The sequence below is a fragment of the Canis lupus genome, chromosome 7, assembly GCF_048164855.1.
Source record: "Canis lupus baileyi chromosome 7, mCanLup2.hap1, whole genome shotgun sequence".
Classification (NCBI taxonomy): domain Eukaryota; kingdom Metazoa; phylum Chordata; class Mammalia; order Carnivora; family Canidae; genus Canis; species Canis lupus.
Window position 1 is genome coordinate 23,951,849 of NC_132844.1, and position 13,722 is coordinate 23,965,570.

Sequence of the window (13,722 nt, forward strand, 5' to 3'; positions counted from 1 at the left end):
ATAAGTTAAATAGCCTGAGACAAGAGATCCATTTTTGAGTGTATATGTGTGTTTTGATTCTTTACTGAGGAGACTGGAGCCAGCTCTTCACTTCTCCCCCAACCCCCTTTCCAGTTTAAGGCTGTAATTTAAATTGACTGTAGCTACTAAGTAGGAATAAGATCCAATGTCTAACTGAGCTCCAAAGTAGTTCCATGATCCGCTCCAGGTCCACTGTATGTGGTACCCTGGGGAAAGTTTAACCTCAGTGTTCTTACCTGTAGAGACAATCATATTTACTTAATGTGATTATTTTGAAGGTCATAGTATTTTGGAACAGTGGCTCCTTTGTGGAAAAACTCACTAAATATTAGTTGATTAAATTTTATTATTTTTATTATGTTTTAAAAGACTCTATTTATTCATGATAGACACACACACACACACACACACACACACACACAGAGGCAGGGACACAGGCAGAGGGAGAAGCAAGGCTCCATGCAGGAAGACCCATGTGGGACTCGATTCTGCGGCTCCGGGATCATGCCCTGAGCCAGAGGCAGACACTCAACCACTACGATAGACAAAGCTCATCTTTCATTAAGCTACAAAATACTTCTCAGAGTTAGTAATTTTTGTCCACTATATTCAAATAAAAAGAAATATAATAAAAAAAATTTTAAGGGGGGAAAAAGAGTTAAGAGGTTTTTTTTTTTTTAGAAGGAAGGATGAGTAAAAATAAGCATTTAATAGTCATTATACTGTGATTCTTTCAAATCTTTAGGCAGTCCTGAAGGGATGAAGGCCTAAGAGTGATCATCTCTCTCATATGTCAGGTCATTATTTTTTCTAAAGATTTTATTTATTATTCATGAGAGACACAGAGACAGAGGCCAAGACATAGGCAGAGGGAGAAGCAGGCTCCCTGGGGGGAACCCGATGTGGGACTTGATCCCAGGATCCCGGGATCACTCCCTAAGCCAAAAGCAGACGCTCAACCACTGAGCCACCCAGGTGCCCCTCACATTCTTTTTATTTTTTTTTTAATTTTTATTTTTTAAAAGTAGGGTCTATGTCCAATGTGGGGCTGAACTCACTCAGGACCCCAAGATCGAGTCATATGCTTCACCAACTGAGGCAGCCAAGTACTCCAAAGTCTTTCCATTTTTATTTAAATTCTGAAAGAACCTACACATATGACTTTTTAAATTAAAATACATCTCTTTCAATTTTTTCAATATATCCCTTATTTGACAGTATTGAAATAACAGCAAAAGAAAAGCAGTAAATTTTTTTCTTGTTCTGTTTGCCCAAACTTTATCAATACTATACATTTGTGAATGACAATGAATTAGAATTTCTTAAACCTATATATGACTTTTATCTACCTTGGGCTGGAGCACAATTGAAGATTTAGCTCTTATTGATTTTTTATGGATTTGTTCCTTTTTTTCTCAAGAATGCTCCAATTCTCAAATATTTTAGGGTATGCTCCAATTTACTGCTGGTGTTCCCTCTAAAATCTATCTTTTTTGGGGAAAAGCAGAGGATCATCAAATATCTCCATCCTTTCTGGGTCTCAGGCACAGGGGGACTTCTGCCTTAGGAACTGTCCTATCTTGAACCCCCAGGTCCCTGGGGCAGACACACTCAACAACCAGCCCAGGAATGCCCTGTCTAGCCTGACTTTGGACTGGCTTCTATGGCCCCATAAGTAGCCGTCTGCAGTATGAATCAAGCCAGCTCAATGTCCTTCTCAAGCTGGTGGGTTTGTTCTGGGATACCTGAAAGTCGTTAAATCTACTCTGGGAGAAGACTCCTTCCTTCCTCTTGGGGACGTCCTTTTATAAAATGGATGAAAATGTGCCAGGAAAATTACCCCTAGAGTAACTTCCTCTGATAAGAACAAGTAGAGCCTTCTTCTGTTGGCTATGCTATTTGCCCCCTATTCCAGCCCCAGCCTGGGACCCACTATCTGCCCTGTGCTAGGCATCCTGGACTAGGTTCTAGACTTCCTTGCCCTCTGGTTTCCAGCTGGGTTTGGCCACTGGGAGGCACTTCTAGGAGAATGGCAGTTGGAGAGACATGTCAGCATATTTCTATTACTGTCTCCCTGACAGTGAGGTGCTTTTGAAAGTGGCTGCTTTCTCATCATCTAGAGCTCCAATTTTGTGCCCCCGGTCCAGTATTCCAGATCCTTTCCTTTCCTCCTAATATTTTAGGGTTAATAGTATCTTCACACTGTTACTAATCCCTGTGTTGATTCCCTGAACCCTGCCCATGCCTCTGTAAATAGTCCCTTAATGTAAAACTTTCTATAAGTTAAAATCTTTCTCCCTGCCATCTGTTTTCCTCCTAGAAAGGACCTTGACTGATACAGTCCTATCAAGTTATGCTTCCTCCACTTGGAAAATCTGAAGACCTTCCCAGTCAGAAGCAGCCACCTCCAAGGTGTCTACATCTGCCTTTAACACAACTACTATAAAATTCAGGACTTGAGTTATGATTTGCTAAACTGAGAGGTCCTCTATGTCAGGAACACAGTGTCAGGAACACTGTCTACACTGTGTAGGTGGACCCGCCCTCCATCCCACACTTAGCTCAGCCCCTGGCATATAATAGGTGCTCAATAAATGTTTCTGACAGAGGCAGCACCCTTGGGCCCCAAGAGCCTGCAGTCTCAGCTCCCTGCCTCCTCCCCCACGCCACCTGCTGCGCTGTTGGCACCTGTAGGATCTGGATCACCATGCTGGCCAGCTGGTTTATTTCTTATTGTGCTTGACAGAAGGAAGTTCATCCACGTGATTTTGGCAGTATCCAGAAAGGGTGGGTACAGTCTGTCCTGTGATAAAAAGCTTGTGGAGAAATGCAGGTTTTAGTTTCACCCCCACATTGTTGCTCTTCCTATGTGAGACTTGCCCCCCTCACCCCCCCACCCCAAGGCTTGAAACATTCTGAGATGTGGGATCCCAGTCTACGAAACAATGAGACAGTTGTGGGGATCACGAATAACCTCTAAACATGTTGTACACCTGCAACCTTTTCCAAAATGCTGCAGAGGAATTACTATTCAGTCTAGGCAGCCACGAGGCACTTTCCTTTTTGAAGAAACATTTACATCTGGGTAGGCCTGATTTTTTTTTTTTTTTTTAATATTCTTGGTGGGAAGCACTTTGAACCATAAACGCACACTGCAAGGCAATTGCCATGGAGACTGAGCCTCTGCAGTGCATTGCTCTGGAGTTCTCTGCCCGGGGGAGCCTCAGCATCCATGCAGCGTCCTAGGCACGCTGCTCTGGGTGGGGGCCCGGGCGCAGCAGCGGTGTTGGGGTCGGGGAGAGGCAAGAGGCAGCCTCGGGACCGGAACCCTCTCCAAGGCTGACAGTGGAGCAGGCCACGCACCCTGGGGAAGGAGGTCGGGTGCGTGAGTTGGAGGTGTGGGGGGGAGGGGGAGACGTTCCGGGTTGGGCAGGCCCCCGGCTCGCCGGCCTGGGCGGGTACCACGTGCAGGAGGCGCGCGTGGGGGCCCCTGGCGCGCAGCCGCGGTGGGTGACTGCGCAGCGGCCCGGAGCCCGCGGCCCGGGGCGTGTGCGCCGCGAGCTCCCGCTTAGGTGGAGAGTGCGCGCCGCCCTGCCCCCCGCGCCCGCCCCGGCCTGCGCGCGCCGCCTCGGCCCGGGGCCCCGCGGAGCGCAGCCGGAGCCCGGGAAAGCGCGCGCGCGCCCGCGTGTGTGTGCGTGTGTGTGTGTGTGTGTGTGTGAGTGACAGTGTGTGTCAGGTGACTCGGGTCACGCAGTCTCTCTCTCGCTCCTCGGGGAGGAACTGCCGCGCTCCGGCCGACTCCTCCGCCGGCGGGCGGGGCGGGGCGGGGCGGGGGGCTCCGGGCGCGGTGGGAACCGCGAGCCCCGGACCTGGACGCCGACCGCCGCGGGGGGCGCGCGGCCCTGCCTCCGCGGGCTCCCGCCAACCTCCAGACAAAACCCCGATTGAGAGAGAGGTTGCGAGCGGCGGGGAAGGAGGCTTGGCCCCCGCCAGGGACCCCCGCCGCCCCCGGGCCGGCCGGCCGTGGGAGCGATGAGCCAGGTGCTGGGGAAGCCGCAGCCGGAGGACGAGGACGACGACGAGGAGGATGAGCTGGTGGGGCTGGCGGACTACGGGGACGGGCCCGACTCCTCGGACGCCGACCCGGACAGCGGGGCGGAGGAGGGAGGTGAGCGCGGGGCCCCCCGCCCGGCCCCCGCCCGGCCCCCGCCCGGCCCCCAGCCCCGCGCGCCCTCGGCCCGCGCCCGCCCCTGCCCCTGCCCCCTGTGTCTTCCAGCCCCCCGGCCGGCCGGGCGCGCGGGCCACCGACTTGGAGGGGACCCCGGAGAGCGGAGGTGGGGGTGGGGGCGGGGGCGGGGCGGGGCGCCCGAGGAGCTACCGGGGGCTGCAAAATGGGGGATCCCGGGTGCAGGCGGCGGAGGGTGGCCCCGGACCCGCGGAGAGAGCGGGGGGCGGGGGGAGCGCAGGGGCACGAGGAACGCGCCCTCTCCGGCCCCTTCCACGGCTGGTCCCTCCTCCACCCTCACCCCGACCTCTCCGCAGGGTCTGGGGGTTGGGAATGGGAGGGGACCGCCCGGCGCGCCCTGGGACCTCTCCCTGGATGCTGCTGTCGAAGCCTGGTCAGATGTCGTGGCTAAAAAAGGCAGCCGGCGGCGGCGTGACTGGCAGGGTCGTAGGCAGCTGCGGGTGTCAGTCTTAGCCCGTGTGGCCGCGGGAGGGGTCCCCGGGCTGCCCGGGTCTGCAGCGTGGGGGGCACCCGTGGAGCCGCGGGGGGATGCGCGCAGGTGGGGGGGGGGGGAGTCGCCGAGCGGCCGCGGGCTCCCCGGCATCCAGGCAAATAGAGTTGTTAGGACACCTTATCTCTGCTCGGTGTCACCACCTGGGCATGGCAGCGCTTGCCCCTGAGCGAGCGAGGGGCGGGGAACTGCGTTGCCATCCAGAGGCAAACTCTGTTTCCTGTTTAAGAAGTGGGATTTAGCAATTGTTCAGCCTGGGGGTGGGGGTGGTGGTGGGGGTGGGGGGGTCCTGTATTTAAATTCTTGAGGCCTAAGAAAGTTGAGAGTTTTTTGGGATTCCAGAAAGGTTCATCTTTTTTTGTTGTTGTTGTTGTTGGCCTCCAAAGCAAGGGGGAAAGGTCTTTTATTGTAAGGTCACTTGAGAAGGTCAATAGAATGAGGCTGTTAAACACAACATTTAGATGAAAGCTGTGTGCTTGCTAAAGAAGGAACTAACTTCTCAACATTTCACTTTGAAGAAATTGTGGGAGGGGTAAAACTACCTTTGTGATTTGGAAGAACTTTTGTTGAAAACGCGTTGAACTTAAAAATTCCTATACAAAGCCTCTCTGCGGAGGATGCTTCCCATGATTTAAATACGCCAGCTGCTACTTTCAATTAATCAGAAAGGGAAGAAAGTTTAAAAAAAAAAAAAAAAGAAAGTTAACTAAATCTTGAGCCTGATAGATGAGAAAGAAGCTTTTTAAGTCACACTTTTTCATAGTGTCCTGTCTCCACAGAGGATTTGTGCTAATTCTCCATTTGCTTAAATTGGTGTGTGCACCTGTGTGCTTCTCTCTTCTGCACTCCCCATAATTGGTCCCACAGTTGAGCACGTGGCCACGTTTTTGTAGATAAAGGCTTTCAACCCTTTTGTTGGAGTCTCTGGGGCTACCTTTGGTAATTAAATTGTTCAGTCGCTTTGTATTATTCAAATTGCTTTCCTTAGCTCCTTCTAGATTCTTAGAAGACTCCAGAGATTCAGAATGGGGATGTGTTTGGAAGATATTTGAAATGGTAGACACACAATAGGGTGCATGTGTGATATTCTTTTAAAAAAAGAAAAAGAAAAGAGACTATATCTGGGAAGAAAAGCCCTGTAATTTGAGAATTGTTCTGGGGACCTGAGATGTTCCATGGAAAGTAAAGGACCTGCTTATTCTGCAGCTCTTTTAGGGGGCACTTTTCAAATTTGACTTGAGGACTTGAAATTGAAATGAAAGTAAAGCTTTGCCTGAGGGGTGGGATTTCCTGAACAAAGGGCTTCCCCAGAGCCTGGTCTTGAATGCTCCCCACTGCTCCTAACCTAAAGGCAAACTCGTCTGTAACTGATGCTTTTCATTACTTCAGTAATGAAATCATCCCTCGTGAGTTCTTGGGATCAACCTGGAATCTTGCTTTTGCATTGAGTGTATTTATGTGGTAAGAGGAGCGACAAATGATTATTTGTTCCTGCAGACATTACTGAAGCTGGGCCAGCTGTAGGTAGGTGGTCTGGTCTCAGAAGCCTTCCTCTATTATCTCAGATTCCTGTTTTTTCCATGTATCCCTGGCTTTGATTTTGGGGTTTAGGCCTGAATGCAGAGTCTCTTATCAGAGCATTCACTTTCTAGAGTGGCAGATAGGCTCCTCAGTCAGCAGTTCTAGCGACAACTGTCGTGTCATGCCAACTGATATGGTCCTGGGAAGTTGAGACGAGGGTGGAGGCTAGGAGTTGTGACTTTGATTCCTGGGACCTCAGGTGCCACAAAAGGGTCATCTCAATTTCTAATGGGCCCTGGGCATATACTGCATTAGAATCCTGTGTTATTTTTGGTAAAATTTACATTTACCTGCTCTCAAAAGTGAGAAATGGAATGTGGAGGGGAAGGGACTTTTTTTTTTACTCTGAGGAAAGGTGGGTATGGTACATTTTGAAGCATGAACAAAGTATTTCTCTAATGAACTCCCTTCTCCCTTTACCGTCCTAATGGACTTGATTTAATGCCTTTGCTTCGTGGAGACCTGGGGCTTTTTCCGTGAGGTTCAGAAATGTACTTTGGCAGGTGGGATGCAGACCTGACTAGCATTACCAGGTCAGTTGCAAAGGAGTTTGTCAGGAACTGTGCAAAAAAAAAAAAAAAAAAAGGTAGATTGAAAGTGGATAGTGTAAATTTCATTTCCCTTAGCCTTAGAAGGAACCTCTGAGCTTATTTTTAAACTGAGGGACTTGTAAGTTTTACCACAATGTGCAGAATTTGAAAACTTAGTGCAACTAAGGTGAAACTTAAATTGCGCTTCTCTGGCTTGCACTCCAAATTTTATTTATGAATAGTAGGAGTGTTCTCGGGCACTGCAGCTCTGTTAAGGACAGACTTGGGCACCTCTCCACCCCTCTTTGAATATAGTTAATCAGAGATAAGGTGAGTTTCACCTTCAACCTCCTCACTCCAGATAAAACTCCAGTGAGTGGAGGCAATAAATAAGCCATTAAAAACAATTGCAGCAAATATAATGATTGTTTTTAGACACATGGAGTTTAAATCTTTAGTAAATTATTGTGCCTTAAAAACTGCAATCACAAGGAAAGCAATTAAAAGATCATAATCAGAAAGTGAAATTGTTTTTTTCCCCAAAGTTCCTCCCGATTTTTAGAGGGAAACTTGGCTAAGACAGCTGCTCATCATCCACAGTCCAGTTAAGGTGCGGTCCTGTTTCCATAGTAGCCTGTGAACTCTCTTAGGGTCTGAGGAAGTGACAGTTTAGGTGGTTACTGGAGGCACGAAAAATTGACTGTCAGCGGGTGATACTTCCGTGATGGGTGTAAATGCAGTGAAACTACCAGTTTGCATCTATTAATCATGAGTGTCAGCTTTTTTTTTTTCTTAAAGTAATTTAAAATTATTAGTGAATTCATCCTCTCATTGTTCCCTGAGAGTAAGTAGAGATAGATCATCCTTCTTCTGATAGTGAGACTTGGCTCAGAGGTGCCAGGACTTTTCTGCAGCCACAACATAAGGTAAACCTGAGCAAGGTTTAGGAGAGGGTCAAGTTCATGGAAATGCAAATCCCTTTCCTTGTAATTCTCCCTTGTCCAAAAAAAGAGTTGGGTTGACTACAGCCCTGGCTATGCCTAATCTCCTGGGTTTCCCTCTGGCCCTGGAAATCCAAGGATACAGAAGAGTCAGATGAAATATAGAACAGTAAAAATGATGTGACCAAAGTCACACCTTAGGCACGATGCTTGTTTATTTTTTTTAAGATTTTATTTATTTATCCATTAGAGACACATGGGGGGGGGGGGTGGGCAGAAACATGGGCAGAGGGAGAAGCAGGCCCCATGCAGGCAGCCCGATGCGGGACTCCATCCCCGGACTCCAGGATCACACCCTGGGCCGAAGGCAGGCGCCAAACTGCTGAGCCACCCAGGGATCCCCACGATGCTTGTTTAAATACATGTAATATGTGAGTAGGGAAGGGGGAGAGAGGGAGCAGGAGAGAGAAAGAGGGTCTTAATCAGACTCCACACAGAGCCCAGCATAGGGGTTGATCTCCTGACCCTGAGATCACAACCTGAGTGAAAACCAGGGGTTGAACTCTCAACCAGCTGCACCACCCGGGCACCTTAGGAGCATATTTTTATATTAGATATTTTGTAAACATGTTTTAGTGATTCAGGGTATCATAGAATCTTGATTCTATACTTTTTTTTTAAGATTTTATTTATTTATTCATGAGAGACACACAGAGAGCTGCAGAGTCACAGGCAGAGGGAGAAGCAGGCTCCATGCAGGCAGGTCTCATGCCCTGGGCCAAAGGCAGGCACTTAACCCCTGAGCCACCCAGGCATCCTTGATTCTATACGTTGATCAGAAATCTCTCCCATTTTTGTTTTGGAACAGTTATAGGGTAGTCTGATGGGATTTTAAAAAAGGCAGAAGCTAAGTTCTAGAGTTCTGGATAAGGGCAGTAGCTCTGAGTTTGAAAGATCATCTTTGTTGATCCCCAGTTGACTATATGTCTCCCTGTTTACCATCTGCTTTAATCAGTCCCTTGGCCCCCATAGCTGTTGTGGGTGGCACAATTTCACTTCATACCACAGCCACTTTCCTGCTTATTTTTCTTACTTCTCTACCTCTGTTACTGTTCCTTACCTTTTTTTTTTTTTAATTTTTCTGTTCCTCCTCTTCTGTGAAAGCTTTCAAGCTGTCTTGTAACAATGGCTTTCCCTGGTGCTGTGACACTCAAGCAAATGGGTTTTTCACTCCTGTCCTAAATAGTTCAGGATGCTGTCGACTTTCTCCTCTTGGAGACCTCTGGGGCAGACACCAGCTCAGTTTCTCAGTGCACAAGTAGGGGACCATAGAAAACCAACCTAGATCACTGTCAAAGTGATTGTTAAAAAAAGTTCACATGAACACTTTGCATTTTTTCAGGGACATTAGTAAATCAGAACACATTCGAAATGTTACTGAATATATATGTTAAGGAAATATTCATATATGGAATTGTTTTTAGTGACCTGTCAGTGTGATGAGAAAGGATTTCATAGAGAGAGATTTGGTCTTCACGTATAAATAAAAATCACCTTCAAAATCTTTGATACTTTTGAAAATATATGTTGTTTGCATTTAATTCTTACTAAGTAGCTGATCAAATAGTCTTTATGATTTTTGCATATTCTTTTATTAATGGTATTATCATTCATATTTAATTCCCACTTATGATATAATTTCTCCCTGAGCTCCTGGGCCTTTTTTTTTTTTTAATTAAGTAGGCTCTACACTCAATCTCAGGCCTCATGACCCTGAGATCAAGAGTGGCATGCTTCACCAACTGAACCAGTCAGGTACCCCTGAGCTCCTGGGGTCTTGAATGTATAAGTAGTTCTATTTATCAGAAATGTAAAGGACCACAGATAATATTGCAAATAGAAACAAACCAGGGATCCCTGGGTGGCGCAGCGGTTTGGTGCCTGCCTTTGGCCCAGGGCGCGATCCTGGAGACCCGGGATCGAATCCCACGTGGGGCTCCCGGTGCATGGAGCCTGCTTCTCCCTCTGCCTATGTCTCTGCCTCTCTCTCTCTCTCTCTCTCTCTCTCTCTCTCTCTGTGACTATCATAAATAAATAAAAATTAAAAAAAAAAAGAAACAAACCAGAGGCCTCTTCCTAAAAGCATAAATAAATAGAAACTTAAGCCTTTCTGTGGTGACACAACAGAATACTAATAGCAAAGAAATTCTGACTTTCCCTTAAGGCCGTGTGAGTCTCTCACTGTAGCCACATTCCACAAAAAGACCTCTCATTACCTAGGCTTCGGCTGGGGAAAGAAAGAGAGAGAGAGAGAAAGAAAGAAGGAAGGAAGGAAGGAAGGAAGGAAGGAAGAGAAGGAAAGGAAGGAAGGTGGGGTGCACGTGTATATACAGACTCATGGGCCAGGGGCCATGTATGGGGTCACACAGCTGGTACATGGCAGAGCTGGGACTTGGACCCCAGTTTGTCACCATCCAGTACTATTTAAACCATTCCGCTTACCATCACTCTGCCATCATATTATCCTAACTTTTCATTAACTGTTTAGTTTTCCCATTTTGGACTTGTTTAAAGGTGTCACCTTTTGGAGAACATTCCTTAATTAGAATAGTTCTCGATTATATAGTATTTCAGAACTTATGAAGTACATTTTTTTTTAGAGATTTTATTTACTTATTCATGAGAGACACAGAAAGAGAGAGGCAGAGACACAGGCAGGGGGAGAAGCAGGCTCCATGCAGGGAGCCCGACGTGGGACTCGATCCCAGGTCCCCAGGATCACACCCTGGGCTGAAGGCGGTGCTAAACCGCTGAGCCATCTGGGCTGCCCGATGAAGTACATTCCATATGATGTCTCATTCTCTCCTGAGAGACCGCTTGAGCTTAAGAAGGTAAGGCCAACCCTGGTCAGGCCTTTAGTTCCCATTTTCCTGATTCCTGGTTCTTTGCTGTGAACATTCCCATCCCACAGATCAGTCTGGTGTGGCCCCTAGGCAGCCATGTGCCATGCATCTTTCCCTTCCTTGTATATTTCTAAGGCCTATTGATTTTTGAAAGGGATTTGCCAGTTACTGATGAAGTAATTAACCTGCAGGTCCAGTTAGATGGCCCTTCCCCATAATACTGTTCCTTGAATGATTGAGTTTCCCTGGGATTTCCAGAAGTCTAGTTACAAAGCTAGGCTGTTTGGAAAATTTGGTCCTTGACAGGACCCAGTACAAGATAGATAAGCTATGTTCAGTGTCCCTGACCACAGTAGATAAACTACCTAAGCATAAAGATCATACTTTTGATACTCAGGTGCTGATCTGGGCCAATGTCAGATATCAAATTTCTTTTTAAAGCTTCAGTTAATTTAGCTTCAAACTCTGCTTTGTCACTTTCATTCATTTCATTTCATTATCCCACCCAGCGGACATCTATGGAGTGTTTACTGTAGGAAGCACTGAGGCCTCAGTTTTTGCATCTGTAAAGGATGTATGTTATCAATTTGAGGATTAGAGGTGACCCTACATGCTATGCAGGTGGTCAGTAAATGATAACTGCTGGGCGATAAGAGGTTGGAGCAGGTTGGTTTGAGCTGTTTCATGCTGGCCAGAGCTAAAACCTGTCAAAAATGCCTTCACCCTCAGACAACAAAATTAGGGGAAAACCAGGAGTTGAGGCATGGACTTCCTCAGCAACCTACATTCCCTCTTCAAACCTGTCTGTGACCTCATGTTCTTCCCAGGCCCTGGATCCTTCTCTCACCTGAGCTGCAGGTGGACAAACACCCCACACTCCACAACTTCAAATACCCATTCAGCCCCTTTCCCTTTGGCATCTTTGTGAACGGGCTCTTGTTAGCATGGTCTGCCAGCTTGGAAACTTGGGGCTTCTTTCTCCCTCATCATCTGCGTCCAGGGAATCACTAAATACTATTGAGTTGATTTGGACTACTCACAAATCCATTTCTTCTGACCATTTCCATGGCCTGTGCCTTATTAGTCCTTTCATTTCTCATTTGTGTTCTAGAATAACTGAATTGCTGTCAGGGGAGGAAAAGCTTTTCCTTTACTCTTTTAGGTTCTGAATTGGGAGCCTGCAAATTAAACTGACAAAAGATGGATTAACAAGAGAAAACCAGATTTAATTATGTACTAATGCATGAGAGTTCACAGAAAATGCAACTTACCAGGTGTTTAGAGGGGTGCCTGGCTGGCTGAGTCGGAAAAGCATGCGACTCTTGATCTCATGTTGGCAGTAGAGATTATTTAAATAAATAAACTTAAAAAAAGTGTTTAGAATTCTGGCTTTTTTTTTAAAAAAAGTATTTATTTATTCATGAGAGACACAGAAAAAGAGAGGCAGAGACACAGGCAGAGGGAGAAGCAGTCTCCATGCAGGGAGGTGATGTGGGACTCGATCCCGGGACTCCAGGATCATGCCCTGAGCTGAAGGCAAAGGCTCAACTGCTGAGCCACCCAGGCGTTCCAGAATTCTGGCTTTATTACTATCCTAATAGAGGATGGGGAGGGGCAGAGGGGCAGTTCTGGGATAATGAATGACTTCTTGGAAGGGAGTTGGGGAAAGGGCATTTATGGAAAAAACAAGTGACTTTTTGGAAAGATAAATGGGCGCACAAGAGAACAGCTGGGAGATAGGATAGTTTGGGAACCATGTCTGTTTGAGTGTGATGCCAACTTCTGTCTCAATTTCAGTCTTCACCAAAAGATTAGAGCTGCTTCTGGGAAGGAGATTTATGGCAAGTGAGTTCTTTTGCTTCTACTTTAGGCAAATAAGGGATTTCAGGGACTTCAATATCTTTCACTCAGTATAATTTTCATGCCACAGTGGCTTACTCTAGACCCCTTCCCTGTCTCCATACTGACCCCCTCTAGGAGATCTGTTTCTGGAGTGAACTTCTTGAAGTGTGAAAATGAACATGTTAGTTTCCCCTAAAATTCTTAGTGATTTCTTCATGACTTTTTTTTTAAGATTTATTTATTTAATCATGAGAGACAGAGAGAGAGAGAGAGAGGCAGAGACATAAGCAGAAGGAGAAGCAGGCTCCCAGTGCAGGGAGCCCAGTGCAGAGCTTGATCCTGGATCCTGGGATCACACCCTGAGCTGAAGGCATATACTCAACCACTGAGCCACCCAGGCGTCCCTCTTCATGGCTTTCAAAGTAAAATCCGAACTTCCTGGCATCTCATTCATAGGGTGACAGAGTCAACAAAATATTTTTGACTGTGGTCTGCAGTAAAAAATATGTTTGTATTGTGAACTAGCACTACATATGTCTAGGTAGACTTGAAAGAGTTTTGCTAGCAGTTTGTACTCTTATGCATGATGTACTCTGGTATTTCCCAGTCCCTTCTGTTTTCTTTGTTGCAGTTTTTGTTTGCTATGGAGGTAACAGGCTCCTCTATCAACTGATACTTCTTGGACTCATGCCACATGCTTTGTGATTTACCTATCTATATGTGGGACAGACAATAAACAAGTAAACAGACAAGAAGACAAAAGTGTAAAGTAAAAAGATAGTTTTGTATAGTGACAAGCACTAATTTTTAAAAAGATTTATTGATTTATTTGAAAGAGAGTGAGAAGGAGGAGGGGCAGAGGGAGAGCATCTCACATGCACTCCTTGCTCAGTGAAGGGCCCAGATGCGGGGCTCGATCTCAGGACTCTGAGATCATGACCCTGAGATTATGACCTGAGCCAAAATAAAGAATTGGTGGCTTAACCAACTGAGCCACTCAGGAGCCGCTAGTAATAAGTACTATTCCGAAGACACAGGGTGATGGGGTCTGATTGAGCTAGAGGAGGTAAAGTTGCTGCTGGGCTGCATGGGAAGAAAGCTAAGGGAAGCCTGTCAGGTGGAGGGAGGAGCAGGTCCAGACCCAGAGGTGAGGAACCAGAAGGTCAGT

General features: G+C 46.9%; 1 protein-coding gene across 2 annotated transcripts in view; it reads left to right on the forward strand.

Annotated features, from left to right (window-relative positions):
- Positions 1-3,182: 3,182 nt before the first annotated feature.
- Positions 3,183-13,722, forward strand: part of RRAGD (Ras related GTP binding D) — a 41,705-nt gene continuing 31,165 nt past the window's right edge. Inside the window, exon 1 of one of the 2 annotated variants that reach the window (XM_072832078.1) lies at positions 3,183-3,402. Coding sequence is in view for 1 of the 2 variants with exons in the window: in XM_072832077.1 (XP_072688178.1) it covers positions 4,054-4,189 (136 nt within the window). In the remaining variant the exon portion in view is untranslated. Of the gene's footprint in view, positions 3,403-3,841; positions 4,190-13,722 lie in introns of those variants that run through there. The other variant, XM_072832077.1, reaches the window with a different exon arrangement.